Genomic DNA, 27,630 nt, shown 5'->3' with positions numbered 1-27,630 from the left:
AATAGAGTGTCTACCTTTTTCTTCTATTCCCATTCCTCTCCCCCACCCCCCCCTCCTTCCCATTTCTCTTTACTCCAGAGCCCTCTTGGGTGGTCTGCTCAATTTAGACCAGATGCACGTTCTGGTCAGTGGAAAAGTCAGAATCCCAAAGACTGTGGGACATCAGGCAAGTTACTTAACCTCTCAGAGACTCAGATTTTTTGTTTTAATCATCAAAATGAGTTTGACTACACAGATGAAAACACTCATTCAGGAAGGTGCCCCATACGTGTTAGTTGTCTTCTGTTGTTGCTTTGGGCCTTTTTCATGTCTGAAGAGGGAACTTTCCTCAAATCTTAGCTTTCCTACTGTATTTCAGACCAGGAGACAGGAAGCCTAATGGCGTTTGATGCTTTCTCCCTGTACAAAGAAGTTGAACTGGCCTCACCCATTCCTGGATCTTGGCTGCTCCTCAGCCTTCACAGCAGAGCTGCAGAACACTGACCTTTCTGGAAGAATCACAGCATAAGCTTTTTCCAGAATTCTTAAGCTTATACTGCCTGCATAGCCCTCTGAAAATTAGAGAGATCTGTTCCAACTGCAGAAGAATTTGCAATAGAAATCTAAGTAGCTCAGCACTCTGACTTGTTTTGGAAAGTGCGGGGTTTGTCATCTAATCAGGGCACAGACGGTGCTGATACTCCAGGTTGCAGTTAGTGCTCATACACCAGGATTATTTGCCCCAGTGAGTCTCAAAACATGGGGCATCGTGGTGATTGGTGTGTGTGGTCAGTCGCTCAGTTGTGTCTGGCTCTTTTCAACCCTGTGGACTGCAGCTGGCTAGGCTGCTCTGTCCATGAGATTCTCCAGGCAAGAATGTAGGAGTGGGTAGTCATTCTCTTCTCTAGGGGATCTTCCTGACCCAGGGATCACACTCAGGTCTCCTGCATTGCCCGTGGATTCTGAGCCACCAGGGAAGTGCTGTGGTTATGCTGGGACATGTTAAATTGCACCCAGAGACTCACCTGGAGTAGAGTATGAAAATTTGCATTTCTAACAAGCTCCCAGGTTATGCTAATGATGCTGGTCCTAGAACCACACTTTGAGAACCCCTGGTTTAGCCAATCATGGTTCCCTAACAGCCCACCCCACACTGAAAGTGGAGGTTTTAGCACCTCCTTAGCCATTTTCTCTCTATAGCTCATTCATCCCCAAAGTTTCCTTTGTCAAGGGAGGAGTCCTACTGGATATGATTTCCATTTGAGGAGGTGGGGGTAGAGACCAAGCAGTCAAGTGGCTTCCTGAGCCTGAGAATGCCATTTCACCACCCTGAGCCCCGGGGAGTCCACCCAGCTCTGCAGTGGGTGTCGGCTTCTGACAGGAAACTGCTGAACTCCGTCCCAGCAAGTGTGGTGTTCTGCCTGAAACGTCAGCTTCCACCTTTGAAAAGACTTACTCTTTCTGAAACTTAAAACTTAACCAGTACCTTGCAAGAGAAAGCACCCCAAGAGTGGTGATAGGTTGGACATAGAAGCGGCGTGATGTATAAAATCTAGACAAAATTCCATTGGGGCTGTTTTTTTTTTTTTTTTTAATTTAATTACTTGACCAGCTTAAGTGTGTGTGTGTGAAAAGCACAGATTTATTTTCTGAGACATGCGTTTTGTTTCTATATTAATTTTACTTTTCCCTACCGTGACCAATCCTCCTGTCTGCCCCCATTTCCTCCGGCACCCACTTCCTTCCCAATGACGCCCGGCGAGGAGAGGGTGGCGAAATGCGCCCCGGAGCGCGCAGCGACCTCACCCGCTGCGGAGCAGCTCTCAGGCCGAGGACCCGAGTGCCCCTGGGCGGCTCTCCCGGTCCCCTCCGCCCCCCTCGCTGCCCCTGCCAGCGCCCGGACCTCCCGGTCGGTTTCTTTGTTAAGAACGCCTGCGCGGAGAGGCATCTTCGGCCCTTCCAGGGGCGCACGGGTTCCACTCCTGACTTCTCAGTCCCCTAAGGGCTTGTAAGCACAGAGGCTCGAGTCGAGAGGCTAAACTAAGCCCCAGGGGGCTTCTTAAGTAAAATCCTAAATTTCATTTAGGCTCTTCGTAAGCCCTTCGATGGCGAAGCCACTAAGCCCAGGCTCGCCCGCCCCAAGCGCCGCCCTCCCCGCGCCGGCTTCGTGCAGACTGGGTTACGGGGGGACCTTGTCCCTCTCAGACGGTCCGCCCCTGGGTCTGGGGTACGCCACTGGCCCTCCCCTCTCGGGTCGCCACCTCCCCCATCACCTCCCCCAGCTCCCGGCCCTTCCGTTTCCTTCCATAGCCTCCCCCACCCACCACTTGAAATCTCCCTCCCCTCGGGCTGGAAGCAAAGTCGGTAATAAGAAACCAGTTCAGTGTCAGTCGGATAGAGGGGGGAGATAACCCCAGAGATACACGGCGGTGGAGAGAGAACTCGTTTTGTGTAAAGAGGGCCTCGAGTCACCAGGGAATTCCTGGATTGTCTCGGGCTGTCGTGTGTGATGTCCATCACGCCGTGCGAACACCATCTGCTCGGTATTATGCTCTCAGTTGCCAGGCTACCTGCTGTACGCAGGAACACTTGACTGCCTGGCTCCACGCTCGCAGCGTTAGCCCAGACGCGCCGGGCGGGGGGACCGCTGGGGGAGAAAGGTGAGTCATGATTAAGCCATCTGCAGGCTGGGGGCGGGGGGACACGCCGCGCCGGCGGAGCGGGCGGGCTGGCAGCGAGGACCGGGCTGACACCACCATCTGCTGGGGCAGAGGCAGAACAGCAGCTGTTCCTTGTTCCCCACCTCCCGACGAGAACACCTGAAAAAAGGCTGAAGCCCTGAGCATCCTCCAGCCAGTTCTCCACTGAGCGCCCCCCTACCCCAGTCTCCAGCACCCGCAGCCTCCCCTCCAAGGAGCCGGCAGGTCTTTGGCTCACCGCGAGCAGCCCCAGCCCTTCTCACCCGAACACTATGCATTTCTTGAAAACACATAAGAGAAATAAAGCTTCCCTGTGCACAGATTTATAAATAAACAGCTGGCTGCTCTTAAGAGATATTTTTACCACAGCTGTTTTTTGAAGTAGAAAACGGCCTCTTAGGGGGGAGGTAGAGTGTTTTTTATACCTCCTACCTCTCTCTCCAGCCCATAGAAAATTGCTAAGATTTTTTTCCCCTGGAGGAGAAGATACGTAAAATAGATTCATTGGTTTTGATTACCACCCCCCTTCCTGTATTTTACTGAAGAGTGAGAGCTTTGGGAAGTAATGAAGATCTATGTAGTCAATTGGATTTCTGAGAGGAAGAGATGGAATTAAGATTCTGGGTGGAAGGCAAGGGAGGTCGTTGGGCCGGGGATGGAATGGAGAACAAGCTAGTAATTAAAACTAAAAATACTGCATCATTTGGCTTCAAGGCATTACATTTCTGGTGACGAAAGCTCAGCCTGGTTTTCTCTAATTGCACACACAGTGTGTGTCCTCCTTAGGAACAAGAGCTGTGGCTTGAAATCCTGAAATTCGACAGACTATTGCTCATTAAGAACTCTTAGGCTGGAGGTTAAAAGCCACCATGTCATGTGAACCAGCTAATGGCCTCAGCCAGCTCAATTTGTAAGGTGAGTCACTTGGCGCGGCTTCACACTTGGCATACACACCTAAGGCTGGGGCCCTAGTGTCACTCCCCCACTGTTGAATGCAGCAGAACTGGTTGGGAGAGGTGTAGCAATCTAGGCTCACAGATGTTTCCTATGGAAGGGAGTCCTTTAAAAATGCACATAGCCCTCCTGCCTCTCGGGGTTCTGTTCACGTCACTGCAGGGGCATCTGTCTTCAGGTCTTCAGTGAGAAACCTGAAGGCAAAATCTTTGGGAGGGAATTATTTGCGGAAATACATAATCCTGGGAGGTAATAACCAAACTTTCCCTTTGGGAAGGGTTTTTCCCACTGTGCTTTTGAAGTACAGTACCACCCCCAGCCCCATCTGAAAGTAGAGCATTCCTGTGAAATCTTTCCTAAGCCGAAATGGCCTGCAGTGAGTAAGCAAACACCTTAGGATACATCTTGCCAAGAGTGTGCAGAATAAATAGAGATAAAACACAGATGCTCACAGAGTTCAAAGCTGTGGCAACTTGATGCTGAGATGCTGAGTGTAGTTCCTGGGGGAGGAGCTTGGTGGCGCCACTCTCACAGCTGGGGGTGCCTGCTGTCTCTATAATCACTCTGCAAAACAAATACTGATGATATTTTAGATTTTCACCTTTTTTGATAAACTCTAAAAATCCTCTTCAGATGTCTCCTGGTTAGCAAAACCAGGTACTAGTGTAGGTCTTCTGTAAAAGCTAAGCAGCATAAAGTGAACTTTTGAAAAGTGGGTGATACCTATATTTATTTTTGGTCCAGGAAGGCAGGGACTAGAAGTGCCGAGATGAATCTACATCCTCACCTCATTTGCCTCTCCCTTTCTTTCTGGGTGGAGAGAAGGCTGGGAAAGCAACTCATCACTACTGACCACTTCTGGGCAAGCTCACCAGGTACTTGCAGGCTGATCTCATAGGACAAAAATATCTCAAAGTACACAAAGATAAAGGGGGCCAGCCCACACCAGACCTCTCATAAAATCAAGCTGAAGAAAACTTGATCTCCCCTTGGGTCTCCATTTCTTTTCCCACTGTCTCCTCCTTATCAAAACTGGAGATTTCAAATATGCTGAAATACACAGAAAAAAAAAAAAGCTGTATATCTGTATTTTCGCTGATTGGTTAACTGTCTGTTGTGTGAATTCCTTTGTTAAAGTGTTAAGTCAGTTGGCCATTTGTCTCCAAAGGTGGCAAGAAACAGCTTTATCCTAGTGGAAGAAAGGGTTTGGAAAACAGGCAGCAAGTTTAGGGGAAAAAGAAAAGAGTAACATATCTTGACCTCTGCAGGGATTAGTCTTAAAGTAAACTTTTTGGTAGCATAAAGTTCCAGGCATTATTGAATATGCGGTATTTTTATTAACATAAATATTTCATATCTCTACCTTTTCATTGTGTAGGTACAGAGAAAATACCCAAGGACAATAAGTTTTAACTTCAGCAACATCACACTTACATTTGAAAACTAGAACACAGTGTATTTGTGGGACAGAAACTGTATATTTAGTTTACACGCAATTCTTATGTGCACTTTTGGCACCATGGACCCATAGTCCAGGAAAAATCTGTGCTTATAGAAAGAATACTGAATTTAGTCTCATAATCAATGTTTCAGTTCTGTGAGTGCTGATTCTTCCATTTACTAACTGTGTGGCCTGGGCCACCACACTAACCAGAGCTCTTTTAAAACTATTTTTTAAAATTTTATAGAAGTATAGTTGATTTACACTGTTGTGTTTCATTTCTGCTGCACAGTAAAGTGACTCATGTATATATATATACATACACACATTCTTTTCATATTCTTTTCCATTATGGTCTGTCACAGGGTATTATATATAGTTCCCTGTGCTATACAGTAGGACTTTATCCATATGTATGTTTATCCATCCTATATATAATGGTTTGCATCTGCTAATCCCAAACTCCCAGTTCCTCCCTCCTCAACCACTCTCCCCTTGGCAACCACAAGCCTGTTCTCTGTATCTGTTAATCTGTTGTTGTTTCATAAATATATTTGTTTATGTCATATTTTAGATTCTACATATAAGTGATGTCATATGGTATTTGTCTTTCTCTGCCTGACTTACTTAGTATGATAATCTCTAGGTCCATCCATGTTGCTGCAGGGGCAATATTTCAATCCTTTTTGTCACTGAGTAGTATTCTATTGTATATGTATGTACCACATCTTTATCCATTCATTTGTCGATTTAGGTTGTTTAGATTTAGGTTGTCTCCATGTCTTGGCTATTGTGAATAGTGCTGCTATGATCACAGAGTTGCATGTATCTTTTCAAATTACAGTTTTCTCTGGGTATATGTCCAGGAGTGGGATTGCTTGATCATATGGCAACTCTACTGTTAGTTAGTTTAGCACTACTAACCTTACCTTCTTGAGCTGTTGTTTCCTGGATGAGAGGAGTAGTGGGGTTTTGTTTGGTTTTTTGTTACTTGTTTTGTTTTGTTTTGTTTTGTTTGGGTACTGGAGGGAGGGAAGAAGATCCAACACAATCCTACATTTTTAGAGGAGACTCCCCTTAGGGTTGACCGTATTGACACTGAAGAGGAAGAAAAGTGAAAAGAGGACAAATATTAAAATCCAGTTTGACTGCACCGTTTTTCATTTAGGATGGCTCATAAGAGGCAGATAAAATTCATGTTGTTCACAAAGCAGGCTTGTTGAATGCATTAATGAAGGAATGCATTAATAATGATGGAAATACCATGGCAAATAGAAGTAATATATAAAATTTGATAACTACTAAACATCCATTTAAGGTAGTCACTTTTGTGTATACACCTTTATAACCTTAATTTCCTTCACCACGTATAACTGGAACTAATAACCAGTGTGAAAAACTGAGTATCTAGATTTTACAATGAGGAAGTCTTTCTTAAAAATCCAGTCTAACTGCCTAAAGTCAAGGCTATGGTTTTTCCAGTGGTCATGTATGGATGTAAGAGTTGGACTGTATAGGAAGCTGAGCACCAAAGAATTGATGCTTTTGAACTGTGGTGTTGGAGAAGGCTCTTAAGAGTCCCTTGGACTACAAGGAGATCCAACCAGTCCATCCTAAAGGAGATCAGTCCTGGGTGTTCATTGGAGGGACTGATTTGAAGCTGAAACTCCAATACTTTGGCCACCTGATGCAGAGAGCTGACTCATTTGAAAAGACCCTGATGCTGGGAAAGATTGAGGGCAGGAGAAGAAGGGGATGACAGAGGATGAGATGGTTGGATGGCATCACCGACTCAATGGACATGGGTTTGGGTGGACTCCAGGAGTTGGTGATGGACAGGGGGGCCTGGTGTGCTGTGGTTCATGGGGTCGCAAAGAGTCGGACACAACTGAGTGACTGAACTGAACTGAACTGCCTAAGAAATTTTTGATGTAGATTTATTCACATTTGTCTCTCATGATATAAATCTCATAACTGTCCCTCACAAAATGACTGTGTATGTCCTTACACGTGTATCCATTTAATTTGTATACTTCTCAGACAGCAGCTTCTCTTTGTTCAGATTAATTGCTTGAAACTTAAATGAATTAAAGGGAATCTTTCTGCGGAATGATCAGATAATATTTTGCCATTACGAGGTGTGCTTGGTAGAATGAACAGGAAAGGAAGCATCGAGAAACTACATCTTATGGCCACACACCTACTTTTCCCATCAGCTTTGTTCCCAATGGTTTACACCGGTGGGTTGTTACTTCCCCTCTGAGCACGGTCTCGGAGGAGTCACCTGGGCTGTGTATGAGGGGTTCCCTATCTCCTGTTCCTTAAGGACTGGCCCTTAAAAGTTGACATCCTTTGACTGACTGACATAATTATTGAATCTAGAGACCCAGTTCAACCCCCAACATTTAAATTATCTCAGACACCTGAGACTCAATTCTGTTTTTAAAGATGTTAGGAGATTCTGTATCTTTGGTCAGTGTAACACATTCCTAATTCTCCCCATCAACAGTTCTCACTAACAGGATTTTTTTGCATGTGTCAGAGCTTTCAGATGTCACAATTAATTAGAATTTCATCAAATAGCAGTTCTGCTGATTAATCAATTCCAGCAGCATTCTATAAATGTCTCTCCTAACTAAGTAGCCCATTTTGGCCAGGCAGGCAGTAAGGATGAAGAGGTGGTCAGGCTGCCTCATATTAGACTGAAAATGAGCCCCACCTGAGGGCTTATTCCCTTTCCTTTGGAGGAACACTGATGGTTAGCTGAAAATGCAATTCTTATTCTTTAGCCAATCCTATCAGAAACAGGGGCTTCCAGGTGGCTCAGTGGTAAAGAATCCACCTGCGATGCAGGAGATTTAAGAAACATGGGTTCAATTCCCCAGTTGGGAAGATCCTCTGGAGTAGGAAATGGCAACCCACTCCAGTATTCTTGCCTGGAAAAATCCCATGGGCAGAAGAGCCTGGGTGGCTACAGTCCCTGGGGTCACAAACAGTTGACACGACTTAGTGACTAAACAACAACATCGGAAACAGACTGGACCTGGCCTCAGATTGCGCAGAGCCATTACTGGCCCCCTGTAGCCTCTCCAGCCCCACTGTGTTAAGAGATTGGAGGACCGGTGCGTTCTCTTTATGGAAATGTAATGTGTGCCACTAGGGATCCCGTAGCGAGGGAATACCCCACTCCCCATCCCTCTGTGCTTTCGTTCAGATGTTAAGTCACCACATTCACTTCTTTTCTCTCTTCTCTTCCCTTCTCTTCCTGTCCTCCCAGGAGCAGCACCCAGTGGGTCTTCCCCGGACCACGGGCCCCATGCAGTCCTCCGTGCCCCCAGGCTCAGGGGGCATGGTCTCCGGAGCGGGGCCTGCGGGGCCAGGCTTCCTGGGCAGCCAGCCCCAAACAGTCCTCATGAAGCAGATGCTCATTGACCAGCGGGCTCAGCTGATGGAGCAGCAGAAACAACAGTTCCTGCGGGAACAGAGGCAGCAGCAGCAGCAACAGCAGCAACAACAGCAGATTCTCACAGAGCAGGTAACTCACGCCCTTGGTGGGCTTTGTGCGATTCGCAAACGTTTCTTCAGGGCCTGGTATCTGTGAAGGAGTCTCAGGTCTCGTTCTCCAGCAAGAAAGTCACTGGCCAGCATTTCCCGAGACTACAGAAGAGCCTGCAGAATTTAGACCTTTCCATTAGTTAGGTTTTTTTCTGAGAATGAATTGGTTTGTTCTAAAAGGACAGGCTTCAGCCATACATTTGAAGACCCCCTTGCCAGAGACCTGTCTTCAAGTCTGGCTTTTTGCTTCTGGCTTCTGGTACCGGGGTCTGTGGAATCAGCATGGGGGTGGTGGGGGTAGGAGGGAGCTGGCTTACATTCTTCATAAATTCTGATATTCCCAGCGGGAAGAAAAAAGAAAATAATTCAGAGAACTTTGTTTCTTGGAGGAAAGAGTCAGAAGGGGGGATTGAGAAGAATTCTCACAGCGTTGGTCATGAACAATGGAACGGGAACAATTGCAGAATAATAGAGCCCACAGAACTACTTGGAAACCTGAACTCCGGGTCACAGAAAGGGTGCAAACTTGAGAAAAATTCCCAGCAGCTTTGAAAACAGCTCAGGAAATCTTTGAGTTAAAGGCCTAACACAGAGAAAGCTTTGCCTGAGGTGTGTTTGACCACCGTTGACATAATTCCTCCAGCTTTGAAAGGAAGCCTTGCTGTGGGCTGCCCCTCTGAGTTTCGGTGTGTTTTGTTTTTCAAGAGGCCCTTGCCTTATTTCGTGTTATCCTGAGAGAGGCCTGAGGTCTTCCATCTAGGCCGTCCCTAGATGGCTCCAGTGGGGGGTCTGACCCATGCATCTTGCCCTTCTGTTATAGGAGCCGTGAGGTTATCATCTAAGGTAAGTTACCGTCGAGGTCCACAGTTACCCTTCTAGAATGTTCCTAATAGGATCAGAATTTTGGACATTTATCAAGCATCCTCCACCACACCATATCTGTACAAGATGCTGTGTAGGACCAGAGGCACGCTGAGGTCCTTAGTGACCAAGAGCAGCATTCAAAGCAACACCAGTCATCCCCTCTAATCAGAAAAATTGTACTGTTGAGCACAGTTCACTTAGGTTCCCTTTTTCGCTTTTGTTCTTGAACAGCTGTGTAATTATCTCCCTTTTTTACCGAGGTCAGTCAGCCACCTGGCAGCTCTTGTACAAACACACCTCTGTCCCTCTCACCCTGCGTAAGGTGTGTGACAGGGAACCACACTCATGTCTCTCAGGCAGTGATAAATGGGGCTCCCAAGGGGAACGAGGGGAAGCTGGGCTTTGCGAATCCTCCCCTCAGCCAAGCCGAGGAAATTTCAGGTGCGCCTCATCCCTGAAGTGATTGTCTTTGATGGGTGTGCTGTGATCTAGCGCAAAGGGGAGTCGGGGTAACCAGGCCAGACTTGGCTGTGATGGTTCAGGGATGTCCCCGCTCGGTGAGATCAGCCCAGCCCGGGAATGAGGAAGGAGGTGGAAGGAGGAAGAGCCAGCAAGGATGGTGCCCACAGACCACCGGGCGGGAGAGTGCGGGACCCTTCAGAGCCCAGGACACAGAAGACAGACATAGGGGTCCTCAGAAAAGCTGGGAAATGAGAAACTGCAAGGAAAAAAAAAAAACAGAGAGAGTAATTCCTTGATGACTGTGTGTACCAAGAGCTGAAGAGGGACCAAGGAAAGAACAATTTACTCTGGGCCACATCTTTTGCTTGTGGTATGATTCTGGAAACAAACCACTTCACCTCTCTCATCTGCCAAATAGATTTTCCTATTTCCCAGCCTTCTTCCCAATGTTCTCACGAGTCACCGTATAAAATCCTTAGGAAACAGCACAAGGTCACATGACCCTGGTGTCATGGAATGCGATGTAAGAGCTGCAGACACAGGTGCCAGCCGTCCAGTGGGACTGGCCCAGAACCAAGGCAGAGGGATGGACCATGCCGCCTGCATCTGGGGACAGTGCGTATGGATGCACGCTCTCTGGGGGTCTGCACTCTTGAGGGTGAATGTGGCCATATCAACGCCAAGCTGATTTTTCTTGGTCCCTGCAGCAGCAGAGAAAGTATCCTAACACTTTCAATTTTGCCAACAGCGTACTGGGAACACATGGGTTTCCCCGAAAGGACATGGGAGGGAAAACAGAAAGATTGGGGATCTTGCATATCTTTGGGAACATTCAGATGGTTCACAGTGGACTTAGAAATCAGAACAGAGCAAGTAGAAAGCAGGTGTGAATTAACATTTAATGCATTTTTCTCAGAGCGCAGAGCATGTCAGCTGCCATCCGTTCACTAAGGTTCAGTGGAACCTGGAATTTTAGATCTGGAAGAAATGTTAATCATGAAGTCTCTTTATTTTACACATGAAGGAAACTGAGGCAAGGGAGCTTACATGATTTTTTTTTTTAGAGATCACAGAAGTAGGGAGAGCCAGAGACTGGACTGGCACCTTGGGCCCCCGGACTACTGACCCACCACCCCAGGCTACTTCAGGGCTTATACCCATTTGTAGATGAGACACTAAAATTCTTACATAATATGGGAAGTTTGGCTTCGGAGAAGCTTTTAAATGCTCAGGTTACTTTCCATAATGTTCTTAGATTGCTGCCTTAAAGATTAGCATGGTTTCTTGTCTATGCTGTGTCTACAGAATTAATTCATTTCAACAGCAAAACACCATGGTAGGCCCTACAGGACAGGGTGAACAGAGGCCGTTCTTTCTTCAGTTGCCAGAGTGCTGGCTGGCCTTGTCAACAAAAAGAAGAAAAAAAAGAAAGAAAAAGAAAATTATAGAGCTGCCCAGGAACAAAAACAAGAGAGAAAAAAAATAGAAATAAACACATGTATTAAGAAGTGGTCAACGTATGTTATTTTTATAATGAGCACTCTGAAGAGCAGAGCCCCGGTTGCTTGTTTTTCTAGCCCTTGCAGATGAAAGGTGCTTAATGAATATTCCGCAGCTGCAGAGGAGGTTAAATGACACCCCGAAGGTCACCCAGCTACTTGACATTAGACCTAGAACCAAAACCCCTTTCTTTGCTCTTTCCACCCATTCTTACTTTCTCTCCCTTCTCACATTCAGCATGATAATGATACATAGTAGCCTCCCCAGCATATTGGTAACAGCACTGGCAGTGCGGAAGCACCAAGACTGGAAGAAGAAAAACTGAAACACAGGCCTCATGGTTCCTGCTGTATGTGGAATCCCACGCGGTTCCCTCAAGGCAATAGATGCTGTATTTTTGACTTGTGGAGATGTATTTTGCAGGCAGTGTGACACCCTCGGACTAAAATGAGGCTTTTTTTAAATAGTCCCTGAGAATCCCATCTTCCTATGCCCGAAGCATCTATTTTAGGTCATTAAAAATGAGTTGCTTGTCTGTTTGAGCTCGGTCCCCACGATACTGAGAAAGGCATGCAGCTGATACTGAAAAAGCAAAGTCAGAACTGCCTCCCTGGGCTCCCTTGGTGGCTCAGTGGTAAAGAATATGCCTGCCAATGCAGGAGACATGGGTTTGATCCCTGGTCTGGGAAGACCCACATGCCATGGAGCAACTAAGCCCATGTGTTACAACTACTGAACCTGTGCCCTAGAGTGCAGGAACTGCAACTACTGTGCCCATGTGCTACAGCTACTGAAGCCCTCTTGCCCAAGAGCCTGTGCTCTGCAACAAGAGAAACCGCTGCCATGAGGAGCCCACTCACCAAAACTAGAGAAAAGCCAATGCAGCAACAACAACCAAGCACCACCAAAAATAAATACAATTATTTTTTTAAAAAACTGCCTCAGTGACTACACATACCTTTTAAGCCAGCAAGACCACACGGCAGACATGCCACAGAGGTTCACCAAGGGTGTTGGTGGTAGAGGTGGCTCTGACAGCCAAAAATCAGAAACAACCTTAATAGCCATCCCTTGCAGCACGGATAAAGACATAGAAGTATATTCTTTGGGGGGAATACTACTCAACAGTGAAGATGAACGGTCCACATTGCAGGCATCAACCTGGATGAAGCTCGAAAATGCAGCAAATGCAAGAAGACAGACACAAAAGCCAGACTCAAATATGATGTCTAAACCCACTTCTATGAAGTACAGAAACTGACATAACTAATATGTAGTTAGTTTGGGGGTGCTCCCCAGGGGTCAGGTGAAGGGTAGTTATGGGGAAGGGACAGGAGGGGCTCCTAGCAACATTCTATGTCTTGATCCAGAGGCTGGTTCCCAAAAGTGTGTCCATTTGGGAATATCCCTCACACTGTATATGGGTGCTACATGCCTGGGTGCTTACCTATATGTGCGCTATTCTTCAATACAAAATTTAGTTTGTAAAACCCGCCTTCCTCAGAACGGCTGGGATATTTAACTGCACGTTCTCTCCCATCTCACCTCCTGGCCCTCCTTGTCCTCTGTCGTTTCAGCAGCTGCAGCAGCCACACTTACCCCGGCAGCACGTGCAGCAGCAGCAGCGGAATCCGTACCCAGTGCAGCAGGTCAGCCAGTTTCAAGGTGAGGCCGGCGCACACCTCCGCCATTGTCTTCCTTCAATGGAGAAGTTAAAGTGAATGTCACCCAGTGACACTGCCATGGGTGCTGTGTTTGGTGTCCAAGTAATAGTAAAAATATTGAAGACCTGATGGTACCAACCAGTCGGAATACCAGGCATTAACCTTTCAGCCACTGGGCCCCAGAGAGGTCCTGGTGGGCCCAGGGTGGGGTCAGGGTGACTTTGAGGGTGGGACCGGAGCAGCTATTCTTTACCAAAAGTACAGAAGTATTTCAATATTTTAACAACCAGGGCTTCCCTGGTGGCCCAGATGGTAAAGAATCTGCCTGCAATGCAAGAGACCCAGGTCCAATTCCTGGGTTGGGAAGATTCCCTGGAGTATGAAATGGCAGCCCACTCCAGTATTCTTGCCTGGAGAATCCCGTGGGCAGAGGAGCCTGGTGGGCTACAGACCGTGGGGTCGCAAAGTATTGGACACAACTAAGAGACAAACACTTCCACTTTCCAAAGACATACAGGTGCCTGTGGACCCAATATCAGCCTTGTTGGTATCTAGATCACATCTCAGTGACCACAGTGGGGAAAATCCTGTGTAACATTTTTCTTACTAATCCTAGCAGGTCTGCTGACCAAAGCCCTAACTTCCAGCAACTGCAGTGGAAGAATCTAGCTTTCTGCTGCTGCTGCTAAGTCGCGTCAGTGGTGTCCGACTCTGTGCGACCCCATAGACGGCAGACCACCAGGCTCCCCCATCCCCAGGATTTTCCAGGCAAGAACACTGGAGTGGGTTGCCATTGCCTTCTCCAAATCTAGCTTTGAGCAACCAGTAATCTCTGCTGAACACAGAAGACAAATAGGGATTTGAGCTTGATTGGACTGTCTTGATCCTGTTGCCCTTTGCACAAATCCTGAATCATGGCCCCAGGAGGAATGTCTGCACTGTCCAGGGTTGCCATTCCTCTGTAGATTGTTGTTGTTCAGTTGCTAAGTCCTGTCTGACTCTTTGCGACCCCATGAACTGCAGCATGCCAGGCTTCCCTGTCCTTCATTCTCTACTGGAGTTTGATCAAACTCATATCCATAGTCAGTGATGCTATGTAATCTTCTCATCCTCTGTTACCTCCTTCTCCTCCTGCCTTCAACCTTTCCCAGCATCAGGATCTTTTCTAATGAGTTGTCAGCTCTTCACAACAGGTGGCCAAAGTATTGGAGCTTCAGCTTCAGCATCAGTCCTTCCAATGAATATTCAGGGTGGACTAGGATTAGGATGGACTAATTTGATCTCCTTACAATCCAAGGGACTGTTAAGCATCTTCTCCAGCACCACAGATTGGTCCCCTCAAACATCAATCCCTTCTATCTCCAATAGAGGGAACCCCTATGGAGAAGGCAATGGCACCCCACTCCAGTACTCTTGCCTGGAAAATCCCATGGACGGAGGAACCTGGTAGGCTGCAGTCCATGGGGTCGCTAAGAGTCGGACACGACTGAGCGACTTCACTTTCACTTTTCACTTTCATGCATTGGAGAAGGAAATGGCAACCCACTCCAGTGTTCTTGCCTGGAGAATCCCAGGGACGGGGGAGCCTGGTGGGCTGCTGTCTATGGGGTCGCACAGAGTCGGACACGACTGAAGTGACTTAGCAGCAGCAGCTATGGGTCTTATATGATGGTGGAGGATGAGTCTGAGGACCCTCCCCAATCTCATCCACAGGAGTTTTCAGAGGGCCACAGAAGTCATGAAGCAGCAGAAATCCTAATTCCTGTCCTCTATCCTCTTGGAGGACCTAGATCAACGCATCCTCACTTCTCAAATGTTACCTCTCACTTTGACAATCTGCCAGAAGCCAGGAAGTCCCTTGCACAGAAGTATGCATATATAGTAAATAAACACAAACTTTATGGATCATTTCATAAGAGTTATTACCCTTTTCCATAGACTGTGGGTGAAAAATTTATGATCTGGGGTAGCATTTTTCATTCTTTGGGTTGCAACACCCAAGTGGTTTGTGTCCAACTCTTTGTGACCCCGTGGACTGTAGCCCACCCAGGCTCCTCTGTCCATGGGGATTCTCCAGCCAAGAATACTGGAGTGGGTTGTCATGCGCTCCTCCAGGGGATCTTCCCAACTCAGGGATCAAACCCAGGTCTCCCACATTGCAAGTGGATTCTTTACCGTCTGAGCCAACAGGAAAGCCCATTGAAGATAATTTAGTGGGCCACAACCAGCATTTTTTAAATGAACTAATAGGAAAAAAATGATCAGAGTGTATCATAATGAGGGCAGCTTTCGTTTCTTTCCTGAGCCCACGTGTGTGTGTGCTGTGAGTTGTGGTTCAGAGTCTGAAAGCCGCTGGTGTTCACGGCCAGATCTTCCTGAGGATAGCCTGTGGCCCTGTGGCTTGAGCGGCTACCACCCTTCCCATCCGTGGGACAGTTATATCACTTCAGATCCTTTTGGGCCCCACACAGGGAAGGACAAAGGGAATTGGGCTGTCCGTGGAAGTTCTGTGCAGTAAATTTGTGCCAGTATTCTTTGAAGAATTCTGTTCCTCACTTGGCCATGGGTGCAGAAGAGTGGGAAATAGTCACTGTTACAGGCGTGGTTTTTGCTGCAGACACTGAGCCCTCCTTTTATACTTGTAGTTGTCAGACTTGAGCCTGCATTGGGACACCAGTGGAGCTGGTTCAAAACATAGATGGCCCGCTCTCACTCCCGGAGTCTCTGATTCAGGAGATCTAGAGCCAGATCTGTATTTGCATCTGTAACAAGTTCCCTAGAGATGCTGCTGCTGCTGCTGCTGGCCCAGGGGCCACACTTTGGGAACTGGTGCTTTATATTATGAACTAATTAAAACCGTTAAATCTGATAAACCTGGCACCATGTCCTTTGAGTTTTCTAGATTCATAACTCATTATTTTTTAGAATAAAAAGACCCACCAAAATTGAATAGCTCCTCTATGAGTTATTCTAGATGGTTTGGCTCCAATTTAAAAGTTCTACTCTGAACTTTTCTAAAGCCCCAAATTACAGGCAGTCTACCTAAAAATTTCGTACACTTAAGCTGAACAATCAGTTATATTTGAGAGTTCCTGAGCTGATTGATACAATTTTTTTTTTTTACTCTATTCAGTATTTTCACGTATTTGACTAACATCCTAGATATCATAATATTATGTACCTGAGAAAATAGCAAATTGATGTATAAGAAATTTTGTTGTTGGACAGAGGTTCTGTTCAGGTTAACTTGTCTGAGACCTACAGGTCCGCCCACCACTATACTTTTCAAAGGTTTTAAAGATGATCTTTCACTTATTGAGTTCTGTGCCTCTGGGCAGTGTTGCATGCCTATGGGGAAGTGCTTATTTTTCATAACTATAGACTTCCTGCAGAGAAGGCAATGGCACCCCATTCCAGTACTCTTGCCTGGAAAATCCCATGGACAGAGAAGCCTGGTAGGCTGCAGCCCATGGGGTCGCTAAGAGTCTGACACGACTGAGCGACTTCACTTTCACTTTTCACTTTCATGTATTGGAGAAGGAAATGGCAACCCACTCCAGTGTTCTTGCCTGGAGAATCCCAGGGATGAGGGAGCGTAGTGGGCTGCCATCCATGGGGTCGCACAGAGTCGGACACGACTGAAGTGACTTAGTGGTAGTAGAATAGACTTCCTGTGAGTGAAAATAGAACACAGATCCTTTTAGGGAAAAAATTGCGTGTTACTGTCTCTTTTTGAATATGGAAATTTTTCTTTGACATTGTGATGTTAACTGATAGACAAGAAAATTAATTTGACTATAATGTCTCACAGTAACACCTTATAGGTCTTATAGACCTATAGACCTTTTATCTTATAGACAAAAATTTGAAAAAAGTATCTGTTGTTTAACACATGCAGTAATCTTATTCACAAAATTATTCCAGACAAAACCTAATCCTTTAGCATATTAATTCTAAAGATACAACAAAAATATCCAGAATATGAAAGTCCTTTCACCTGTTTCCGGCAGCCTGTTTATGTAATTTGGGTCTGTTCAATCAATCTGAGTCAGCAATATTTTTCCCTTAAATTTTTTTATAAGCAACCCAATCACCCATTTCACCCCAGTTGATCAGACTGGCTGTGAAATCAATACAGATTTAGTCATTAAGGTCACAAAACTTCATAACAAGATCGCAAGCTGCAATATATACTACCGTCCAGTGTTTAATTATAAACTTTTTAATATCTTTATTATATCTAAATCCACTTAGCTATCATTAAGCTCAAAACAAAAGATTGAAATGCTTCTAGGGCTCTCCCCAGATCTTTCTGGTTTCCTCACAGTAACCGTTTCATTTTTCAATGCAGCTTGATACTGACCTCAAGCCACAAAAACTTAAGTCATAACCAAAATTCCCATAATTTTCTTTCTTGAAAGAAAATATGGAGACATGGTTGCTGCCCAGAAATCAATAACCCCATCAGAAAGACAAAAACACATTTCTCTTATCGCCAAGGTGCCAGGATTAACAAGGTTACACACTATTCTCATCTGATTTCTCATCCCACTCCCAGGAATGATCAAATTTACTTATAATATTGATTGGCTCCCATGCTGCACCTTTTTTAAATGTCCAAGAAAAAACTATTTTTCTTTTTTTCATCATTAGCAGAGACACAGAAAAATCCATTTTTGTGCACCTCCTAGCCCTTGAACATTGACTGGGCTTCTAGGGGTGACATTTTCATTCTCTTGGCTGGTTTAGAAATTTCCTGGAAACATGTAAAGAAGGACTCACTCAAACATCAAATGGAGTTCAATGACTGGGCGTTGGTACTCTGGTCAGCTTTTAAGCAGCATCATTGAAACTGCCTTAGTGGTCATTGCTGATTTGAAGGTGTGGCCTTTGCATCAGTGCATCAAGTTCATTGCCAGGTAGCAAGTAGGAGGATGACTTCTTTCTCTAATTCAGGAAGCTGGCCAGTTCACACTGACATGTTATGATTCAGAGAATCTGGAGCATGTGGAAATCTACAGGGGTGATCCAAACAATGTCCCATCTGTCAAAATAGCTTCTTAGCAGAAGCAGGGGCCTTTAACCTCTTAAATCCTGCTCAAATCTTCAGGGAAATTAGTCTAATGGTCTTTATTGATAGTATTCTCTACTGAGCCGTATTCCATGTCACAAATAGGATGTGCAAAGTGAGGCACCATTTCTTCTTAATTTAGCTCCGGAGGTGAATTTCCTCTCACCTCCAAAAAGATGCTGTCTTATTGGTTGAGGATCATATAAAGAAGTGGTGGTTTAGTCACTAAGTCATGTCCGACTCTCACCCTCATGGACTGTAGCCCGCCAGGCTCCTCTGCCCGTGGGATTCTCCATGCAAAAATACTGGAGTGGGATGCCATTTCCTTCTCCAAGAGATCTTCCGGCCCAGGAATGGAACCCAGGTCGCCTACATTGCAGGCAGTTTCTCTACCAATTGAGCTATGAGGGAAAGAAGCAATTGCTTCTGTAATAGGAGCAAAAATAATATCAGGGTATATCAAATAGAAAAGTCAACTACTGTGTGATCCCAATTTTCGTGTGTATTTTTATATATTAAGGTAAGTTAGCAGTGGTCATCTCTGGATGGTGGGAATTTGGGTGACTTTCATTTTCATTTTTGTGCTTTCCTTATTTTCCAAATTTTTCACAATCAATGTATGTTATAGTCAGAAAAATAATCACCTCTCTTTCTTTAAAGGATTTATTATCAGAGTAGATCCTTTCATCTATTAATCAAAGCATCTTTGTCCTTCCCAAAGAAAAGTCCAGCTACATGTTACTGTGCACTGCTTGTGCAGATGAGTGAAGAGGTGTGTCCTTTTTTCTCTGCAGGGTCTCCCCAGGATATAGCAGCTGTGAGGAGCCAGGCCGCCCTCCAGAGCATGCGCACTTCACGGTTGATGGCACAGAACGCAGGCATGATGGGAATGGGACCCTCCCAGAACCCTGGGACAATGGCCACAGCGGCCGCCCAGTCAGAGATGGGACTGGCCCCTTACAGCAACACACCTACCAGCCAACCGGGAATGTACAACATGAGCACGGGAATGACCCAAATGTTGCAGCACCCAAACCAAAGTGGTATGAGTATCACACACAACCAAGCCCAGGGGCCGAGGCAGCCCACCTCGGGACAAGGGGTTGGGATGGTGAGTGGGTTTGGTCAGAGCATGCTGGTGAACTCGCCCATGACCCAGCAGCGCCAGCAGGTGAAGGGGCCGGTAGGCCAGGCCTTGCCCAGGCCCCAGGGCCCTCCAAGGCTGCAGAGCATCATGGGAACGGTCCAGCAGGGAACCCAGAGCTGGCAGCAGAGGGGCTTACAGGGGATGCCTGGGAGGACTAGTGGAGAGTTAGCATCATTCAACAATGGCGCCAGCTACCCACTGCAAGCCGGCCAGCCTAGACTGACCAAGCAGCACTTCCCCCAGGGACTGAGCCAGGTGGTGGAGGCGAACACTGGCGGGGTGAGAACACTCAACCCGGCTGCCATGGGTCGGCAGATGATGCCACCACTCCCGGGGCAGCAAGGCACCAGCCAGGCCAGGCCCATGGTCATGTCGGGCCTGAGCCAGGGCATTCCTGGCATGCCAGCCTTCAGCCAGCCCCCAGCACAGCAGCCGATGCCCAGTGCCAGCTTTGCCTCCAGCAGCCAGAGCCAAGCCTATGAGCGGAACCCCTCTCAGGACATGTCGTATAATTACAGTGGCGACACGGCTGGGGCGTCCTTCCCCAGCCTCTCAGACGGTGCCGACCTTGTGGACTCCATCATCAAAGGTGGACCGGGGGACGAGTGGATGCAAGAGCTTGATGAATTGTTTGGAAACCCCTAGTCAGGAGCGGCCCTGGCCACCACAGCTCCAGTGGTTTAAAGCTCCAGCCGTGAAAAAGAAACGGGATGTCACCGCATCCTTGTTTTTTTTGTTGTCTTTTTGACCCACGTGATCTGAGCAAAGCTGCAGCCAGCTGACTGTGGAAGATCCAGGTGCCAATCCACAGCCCCGCCGGGGCCCCGTTTCACCTGATTTTCACACAGCAATGGAGACAGACGCCCTGTGGACCCTGCTGCAATAAAGGGGGGACACACCAGAGGTCGGCAGGGAAGATGATTCCGGAGCCCTCAGCTTGGCCCTCCCTGTGATCACCCGGCCCAGCAAGAGCCGCTCCGGCCAAGACAGACTGCTGCCCAGTGTGAGGTGGCCGTCAGTGCCTCCTGGCCTTGGCCCAGGTCCACAGCTTTGGAGACCCAGAGGGGAGAGAGCCTGGGGCCGAGAGTCCCACGGAGGCTGCTGGGTGGTGGCGCAGGCCAAGAGCACAGGTCAGATATGCCCTGAACTCTGGCTGCAGAGAGATGTCAGCCTTCAAGACACGCTACTGGGTTTGGAGGGAAGGCGCAAAGAACAGTGAGATGTCACAGGAAGACAGGAGACCCTACAGGCCTGTATCCTGCTCATGATGACCTGCAGGAGTTTTAGAGCTTGGAGAAGGGCCCTGGCAGTCCTGGGCGGGCAGCCCTCTGCTGATGACCGTGGTGGCTATTACTCCGTGGAGTTGGCCCGGAGCTTCCTGGGGGCCCGGTATGACCTGATACGTCTCAGCCGGTCCCATCTACTCCCGGAGGCCGAGGATGGGGAGGCCCGGGGTGGACGCTGTGTGTCTGTCAGTGTAGCCGCCTTCCCCGCAACTGGTCCCCGCCTTGTTCCTCCTCACCTCCGCCTCAGCCTGCCTGTGCTGGTCCTTGCAGACTATCCAAGAAGAAGTGACGCTTTTGTCTTTAGGGAGCCTGGACGGAGGGAAAATAAGAGCAAGAAAAACTTAGACCGTGCCTGAAATGCAAAGGCCACACTGCAGTTTTTCTTTCTCTGCCTGGAACCCAGCAGGTTGCTCGGCTGCTTGGTGGGGGGTTTACATGAGCTGCAGCTGATGTTTCTGGGACACTAGGGAGGACCAGCCTGGACATCACCGGCTCTGGTTCCCTTTGGGAGAATCCCAGGGGTGATGCTCTTAAAGCTGCCTGACCCTTCATCCCTGCTCACCAGAAAGACAAATGTCAAGCCCTGAAAGCTGAGGAACTGAAAAACCCATTGCTCCACTTCACACTTTTTGATAATGAAAAGAGGGAAGGTATGGTTCCTTTCCTTGGGCAAAGCGATCCACTCTTGAAGTTCTGTACAGTTGTTCTTTGTGTAATTCACACAGATCTGTCCTAAGTGAAGTCTGTCGGAAGGCATCCACAACCTCTGCTGCCCGAGGGCTGGTCTCCTCTCCCCTCCTGTTTCCGAGGCCACGGGACATAGCTCTTGTCCTGAGTGAGTGAGCGTGGCGTAAGCTTTTCTTCTGCCATCCTTCCCTCCATGTCCGAAAGCCAGGCTTGCTTCTGTGCACTCATATGTCACATGCCACACCAGAGCCCCGGCCCAGCCCGGAGTCACCTTGTGGGCAGGTCCTGGGAATGAAGCGGGTAAAGATGAAGAGCTGGGACAGAGGATGCAGAGAGGCAGCAGGCAGGCAAACACTGCCCGGGACCTGCTCGCCAAGTACCAAGGTCATAGTTCTCCTCGGCAAGGGGCAGGCTGGAGACCAGAGGGGGCCACGTGGGTGAGGACCCAGGTCGGGTCTGTGGTCCCTGGGGGAGGAGGTGGTGGCAGGCTGACCATGAACTTGCTGAGTGGGGAGGGCCACCACCAGGGGAGCTCTCGAATGGAAGCAGATGAAAACCAAAAACATTACAAGAGAAAGTGAAGAAACAAGAAGACACAGAAGTATATAATTACCTTTTTCTGAAAGGTACAGGAGATAAATATATAAGCAATGATGAGGAACTGGAGGTGGCTGATGGAGGGGAGAGGGGGGCCTCTGTTCTCTCTTAGAAGCTTCCTCCAAATGCTCAATACTGGGACCAACTACATAGAGAGGTAGATTTTAATAAGGTGGCTTCGTTTGGTTTTTTGTTTTTACTACGGTGCTGATGTATATGTAATGTCTAAAAAAAAGTTATTTGTAAATAAGTTTTTACAATACTACAGATATCACTGGGTCTACTATCTGTAAAAAATATACATATAAATATATATATACTGTTGGTTTAAAATAGAGTATTTTTATTTCATCCCTTAACTCATCATCCCAGCAGTGGTATTGCACTTCAGACGATATCGAATTACTAATTTGTACTGTATGATCTATGGCAACTTCCTCCATTTGATTCAGATTTTTCTAGTTTTCTGGTTTTACTTTGTACATTGAGCATTGCTTCTTTCCTTTTGAGAAATGTACAGAACTCGGAAATGTAGAAATGAAGTGATGTTGACATACCACTTTTAAAGAAAAAAATAAAAGATCGTTATCTGAACCAATCCAAAGTTTAGTTTATCTTAGGGAATTCCCTGGCAGTCCAGTGGTTAGGACTCCACACTTTGACTGCCAAGAGGCACAGGTTTCGGTCCCTGGTCGGGGAACTAAGATCCCACAAGCCTCACAGCATGGCCAAAGGAAAACAAAAAGAAACATCACTTAAAAAAAAAAAGCCTCTTTTAGTACTGTCACAGGTGCTCCAGCCTTAATTAAGCAGATAAACGTTTTATGCCTGGGTTTTCATTGATTAACTGCAGTTCTTGTCTCAAAATTTTGATATCATTATTTAAACATTTAAGTAACAGTGGAGATCAATCAATCATTCCCAGCCTTTTTAACTCCACCCCACTGTTAAAACATTCCAAATTTGCTCTCTGGTGGAATGTGGCAAAAGTAAAAGAGGCGGCATCTATGAAAGGAGTATACTGGATCCATCCGGGACTCAGATCCATGACAGTTCAGCTTCTACCTGGTTCATTCAGGGAACTTGGAAAACTGATAGTACACGTTTCATTTGAGAAGGAAGAAAACTCAAGGAATGTATTAGGTGGGGGAGTAACAGTAGGCCTTGCCCCACTTTAATGGACACTATAGTTACGCGCGTACACACACACACACACAGACACACACACAGACACACACACACACACAGAGACACACACACAGAGACACACACACAGACACACACACACACACACAGACACGCAGACACACACACACACACACACACACACACCCCATGGGTGCCTTACCTCCCAGCTACATCTCTTTGGAGGGCGGTCTCCCGACAGAACTCAACTCAGCCAACAGCACCCAGACTCAGCCAACAGCACCCACAGAGCTGAACGTGCTTAGACGTTTACATCCCTCCAGACTCACTGAGCCAATGGCCTGCTGGGGCAGGAGCGTGAAAGCCCAGTTAACTTGCCTGGACAAGCCCTGAGACGGCATTTCTGTCCCGAGCTCCCCTGCAGGAACTGGCAGAGGTTGGGACTTGGCCAGAAGGTACTCCCTTGCTGGGCTTCCTGCCTTTTTCTGCCCTGTTCCCTGCTCCCCAACTCCCTCAGCTTTTCCCTCCTGGGAGCCCTTCTTTAACAAATCACTCACGTGTGAATCCACTCCACTTCTAGAAGCCTGAGACCTGAGGCTTTCCATCAGACTTCTAAAGGCATGGTAAAGGAGCACATGTCAGAACTGTCTGGATGAAGCAGAAGAGGCCACAAGAACAGAATAAGGTCATCATCAAAAATAGATCCACACCAAAGGTGAGTTTTAATACATACAAACCACGAGAAAGAATGAACTTGACTATGGAAGAAGACTCTCTTCCATGGGTAGGGACTGAACCCTACCCGTGGCGGGCTGTGGTTCCAGACCAGCTGACAAATAAGAGCCTGGAGAAAAACAGCGTGACACTGGGCCTTGTGCCAGTGATACAGGCTTGGTGACATGTGGTCAAAAATCAACTGATTTGGGGGTGGGGGTGGGAAGGCTGACAACAGGAGAAAATACGAAGCCTGAGAAGGGTTGAGTACTTCTCCTCGTCTGGATTAGTTAAAACCACCACATGTTTTTACTTACTGCCCTGGATGGATGGAATACCTTTCTCCTGTAAAATGATTTCTTATTTGTACTCATGTTGACCTTTATAAAATCTCAGTACAGCAAGTGTGTAACAGGGGAAGAAGGAGGGAGAGAATAAACATTTTTCCAAGAAGTCACTGGGCATCTGCCCCCGTGAGGAGGTATTTTATTGCTGAAAGTTAAGGAACATTCAGAAGCATTAAAGGAGCTATTTCTGCCTTTAATCCATCTTTTCAGGAAGGTTCTATTAATATCTAGAGAAATGGGGTTAAAGAAAACAAAGACTTGATGTTTTTCCTTATAATGACATTTTAGCCACACCTCATCGTCCACCAATCCTGCAAAGAAAAGAAAGGGAGGAAAAATACCTTGGGAGAGAGCAGGGCTACTTGTTCGTGTAACTAGTCCTTTATCTAACTTCTTTTTAAGTTGTGAGGACATTAGATTTCATGCTGGTGTCCTCTGGACAAGTTACCACAGACACGTGTCTCATTTCATAACAAGCAGAGGTAATTAGGGCATCATTCACACGCTTGGGGATTCCCAGGCGGTCCAGAACCCGCCTGCCAATGCAGGAGACATAAGAGACACAGGTTTGACCCCTGGGTTGGAAAGATCCCCTGGAGGAGAGCATGGCAACCCACTCTGGTATTATTCCCTGGAGAATTCCATGGACAGAGGCCCCTGGCAGGCTACAGGCCATAGGGTCCCACAGAATCGGACACAAATGAAGTGACTTAGCCCAGGGCACTCACACACCTGGGCCATGTCCAGGACAGCTGCCAAGCTACAACTTACGTTATGGCTCTATTCCTAACGCTGATCCCAAGTCAAGCATATAGCACTCAACATAAAAAAGTCTACAGAGCTACCAAGAACCTGACTCTAGCTTTTAACTTTGCTTCAGATTTTTTAACTTTTCTGTTATGAACCTTTTCCAAGTCAGAAAAATAGACTAATGCAATGAAGATCTATACACTTACCATCTCAGTTTGATACTTATTAACACCTCGCCATATATACTTAACATATATATTTTGTGGAACTATTTCAAAGTAAGCTATACACAACCGGTCACTTCACCCCACAACCTCCCAGCACACAACGCCAAAGAATTAGGGCATTTTCTTCCCTAGCCACAACAACATTATTGCACTGAACACACAATTCCCTAATATTGAATTCTTATTCCTTATTCAAATTGTCCCAAATGTCTCCCATAGCTTTTTTTTTTTCTAACTAGGCTTTGATCAAGGACCCCACATCACCATTTGGGTTTTATGCCTTTGAAGGCTCTATTAATAGAGAAAATTTCTTCTCCCTTTGTTTATAACATTGACTTTTTGATGCAAGGAATCTGATTTCTAAAAAAAAAATCAAAAAACAAAACAAAACAGGGACTTCCCTGGCGGTCCAGTGGTTAAGATTCAGCACTTCCAATGCAGAGGGCACAGGTTCGATCCCTGGCTGGGAAACTAAGATCCCACATGCTCCACACGGCCAAAACAAAAGGAAATAAAATCAGTCAACTTCAGTTCAGTTCAGTCGCTCAGTCGTGTCCGACTCTCTGAGACCCCATGAATTGCAGCACGCCAGGCCTCTCTGTCCATCACCAACTCCCGGAGTCTACCCAAACCCATGTTCATCGAGTCGGTGATGCCATCCAACCATCTCATCCTATGTCGTCCCCTTCTCCTCCCGCCCCCAATCCTACCCAGCATTAGGGTCTTTTCCAATGAGTCAACCCTTCGCATGAGGTGGCCAAAGTATTGGAGCTTCAGCTTCAACATCAGACCTTCCAATGAACACCCAGGATTGATCTCTTTTAGGATGGATTGATTGGATCTCCTTGCAGTCCAAGGGACTCTCAAGAGTCTTCTCCAACACCACAGTTCAAAAGCATCAATTCTGCAGCGCTCAGCTTTCTTCACCGTCCAACTCTCACATCCATACATGACCACTGGAAAAACCATAGCCTTGACTAGACGGACTTTTGTTGGCAAAGTAATGTCTCTGCTTTTAAACATGCAATCTAGGTTGGCCATAACCTTCCTTCCAAGGAGTAAGCGTCTTTTAATTTCATGGCTGCAGTCACCATCAGCAGTGATTCTGGAGCCCAAAAAAGTAAAGTCTGACACTGTTTCCACTGTTTCCCCATCTATTTCCCATGAAGTGATGGGACCAGATGCCATGATCTTAGTTTTCTGAATGTTGAGCTTTAAGCCAACTTTTTCACTCTCCTCTTTCACCTTCATCAAGAGGCTCTTTAGTTCTTCTTCACTTTCTGCCATAAGGGTGGTGTCATCCGCATATCTGAGGTTATTGATATTTCTCCCGGCAATCTTGATTCCAGCTTGTGTTTCTTCCAGCCCAGCGTTTCTCATGATGTACTCTGCATATAAGTTAAATAAGCAGGGTGACAATATACAGCCTTGATGTACTCCTTTTCCTATTTGGAACCAGTCTGTTGTTCCATGTCCAGTTCTAACTGTTGCTTCCTGACCTGCATACAGGTTTCTCAAGAGACAGGTCAGATGGTCTGGTATTCCCGTCTCTTTCAGAATTTTCCACAGTTTATTGTGATCCACACAGTCAAAGGCTTTGGCATAGTCAATAAAGCAGAAATAGATGTTTTTCTGGAACTCTCTTGCTTTTTTGATGATCCAGCGGATATTGGCAATTTGATCTCTGGTTCCTCTGCCTTTTCTAAAACCAGCTTGAACATCTGGAATTTCACGGTTCACGTATTGCTGAAGCCTGGCTTGGAGAATTTTGAGCATTACTTTACTAGCATGTGAGATGATTGCAATTGTGCGGTAGTTTGAGCATTCTTTGGCATTGCCTTTCTTTGGGATTGGAACGAAAACTGACCTTTTCCAGTCCTGTGGCCACTGCTGAGTTTTCCAAATTTGCTGGCATATCGAGTGCAGCACTTTCACAGCATCATCTTTGAGGATTTGAAATAGCTCAACTGGAATTCCATCACCTCCACTAGCTTTGTTCGTAGTGATGCTCTCTAAGGCCCACTTGACTTCACATTCCAGGATGTCTGGCTCTAGGTGAGTGATCACAGCATCGTGAACTATGGACAGAGGTTCGTGACATTGTACAGGAGACAGGGATCAAGACAATCCCCATGGAAAAGAAATGCAAAAAAGCAAAATGGCTGTCTGAGGAGGCCTTACAGATAGCTGGGAAGAGAAGAGAAGCGAAAAACAAAGGAGAAAAGGAAAGATATCCTCATCTGAATGCAGAGTTCCAAAGAATAGCAAGGAGAGATAAGAAAGCCTTCCTCAGCGATCAGTGCAAACAAATAGAGGAAAACAACAGATTGGGAAAGACTAGAGACCTCTTCAAGAAAATTAGAGATACCAAAGGAACATTTCATGCAAAGATAGGCTCGATAAAGGACAGAAATGGTATGGACCTAACAGAAGCAGAAGATATTAAGAAGAGGTGGCAAGAATACACAGAAGAACTGTACAAAAAAAAAAAGATCTTCAGTCAACTTAATAATACACAAAAAATATGTATGTCAAACATA

The 27,630-nt window shown here is 46.6% G+C and overlaps 1 protein-coding gene and 1 long non-coding RNA gene across 2 annotated transcripts in view; both read left to right on the top strand.

Annotated features, from left to right (window-relative positions):
* Positions 1-22,504, top strand: part of MAML3 (mastermind like transcriptional coactivator 3) — a 451,114-nt gene extending 428,610 nt beyond the window's left edge. The window contains exons 3-5 of the mRNA XM_081540610.1: positions 8,351-8,608; positions 13,032-13,119; positions 18,984-22,504. Of these exons, the coding sequence (XP_081396736.1) occupies positions 8,351-8,608; positions 13,032-13,119; positions 18,984-19,981 (1,344 nt within the window). The 3' untranslated portion in view covers positions 19,982-22,504. The remainder of the gene's footprint in view (positions 1-8,350; positions 8,609-13,031; positions 13,120-18,983) is intronic.
* Positions 2,555-4,711, top strand: LOC145526035 (uncharacterized). The gene is made up of 3 exons (XR_014068634.1): positions 2,555-2,639; positions 3,449-3,593; positions 4,458-4,711. It is a non-coding gene; the product is annotated as an uncharacterized LOC145526035 (long non-coding RNA).
* Positions 22,505-27,630: the final 5,126 nt, after the last annotated feature.

The sequence above is a fragment of the Giraffa tippelskirchi genome, chromosome 11 (assembly GCF_054371585.1).
Source record: "Giraffa tippelskirchi isolate mGirTip1 chromosome 11, T2T-mGirTip1v1.2.pri, whole genome shotgun sequence".
Taxonomy (NCBI): domain Eukaryota; kingdom Metazoa; phylum Chordata; class Mammalia; order Artiodactyla; family Giraffidae; genus Giraffa; species Giraffa tippelskirchi.
The sequence above is the reverse complement of the archived record's forward strand: the minus strand, read 5'-3'. Positions and strand labels throughout refer to the sequence as shown.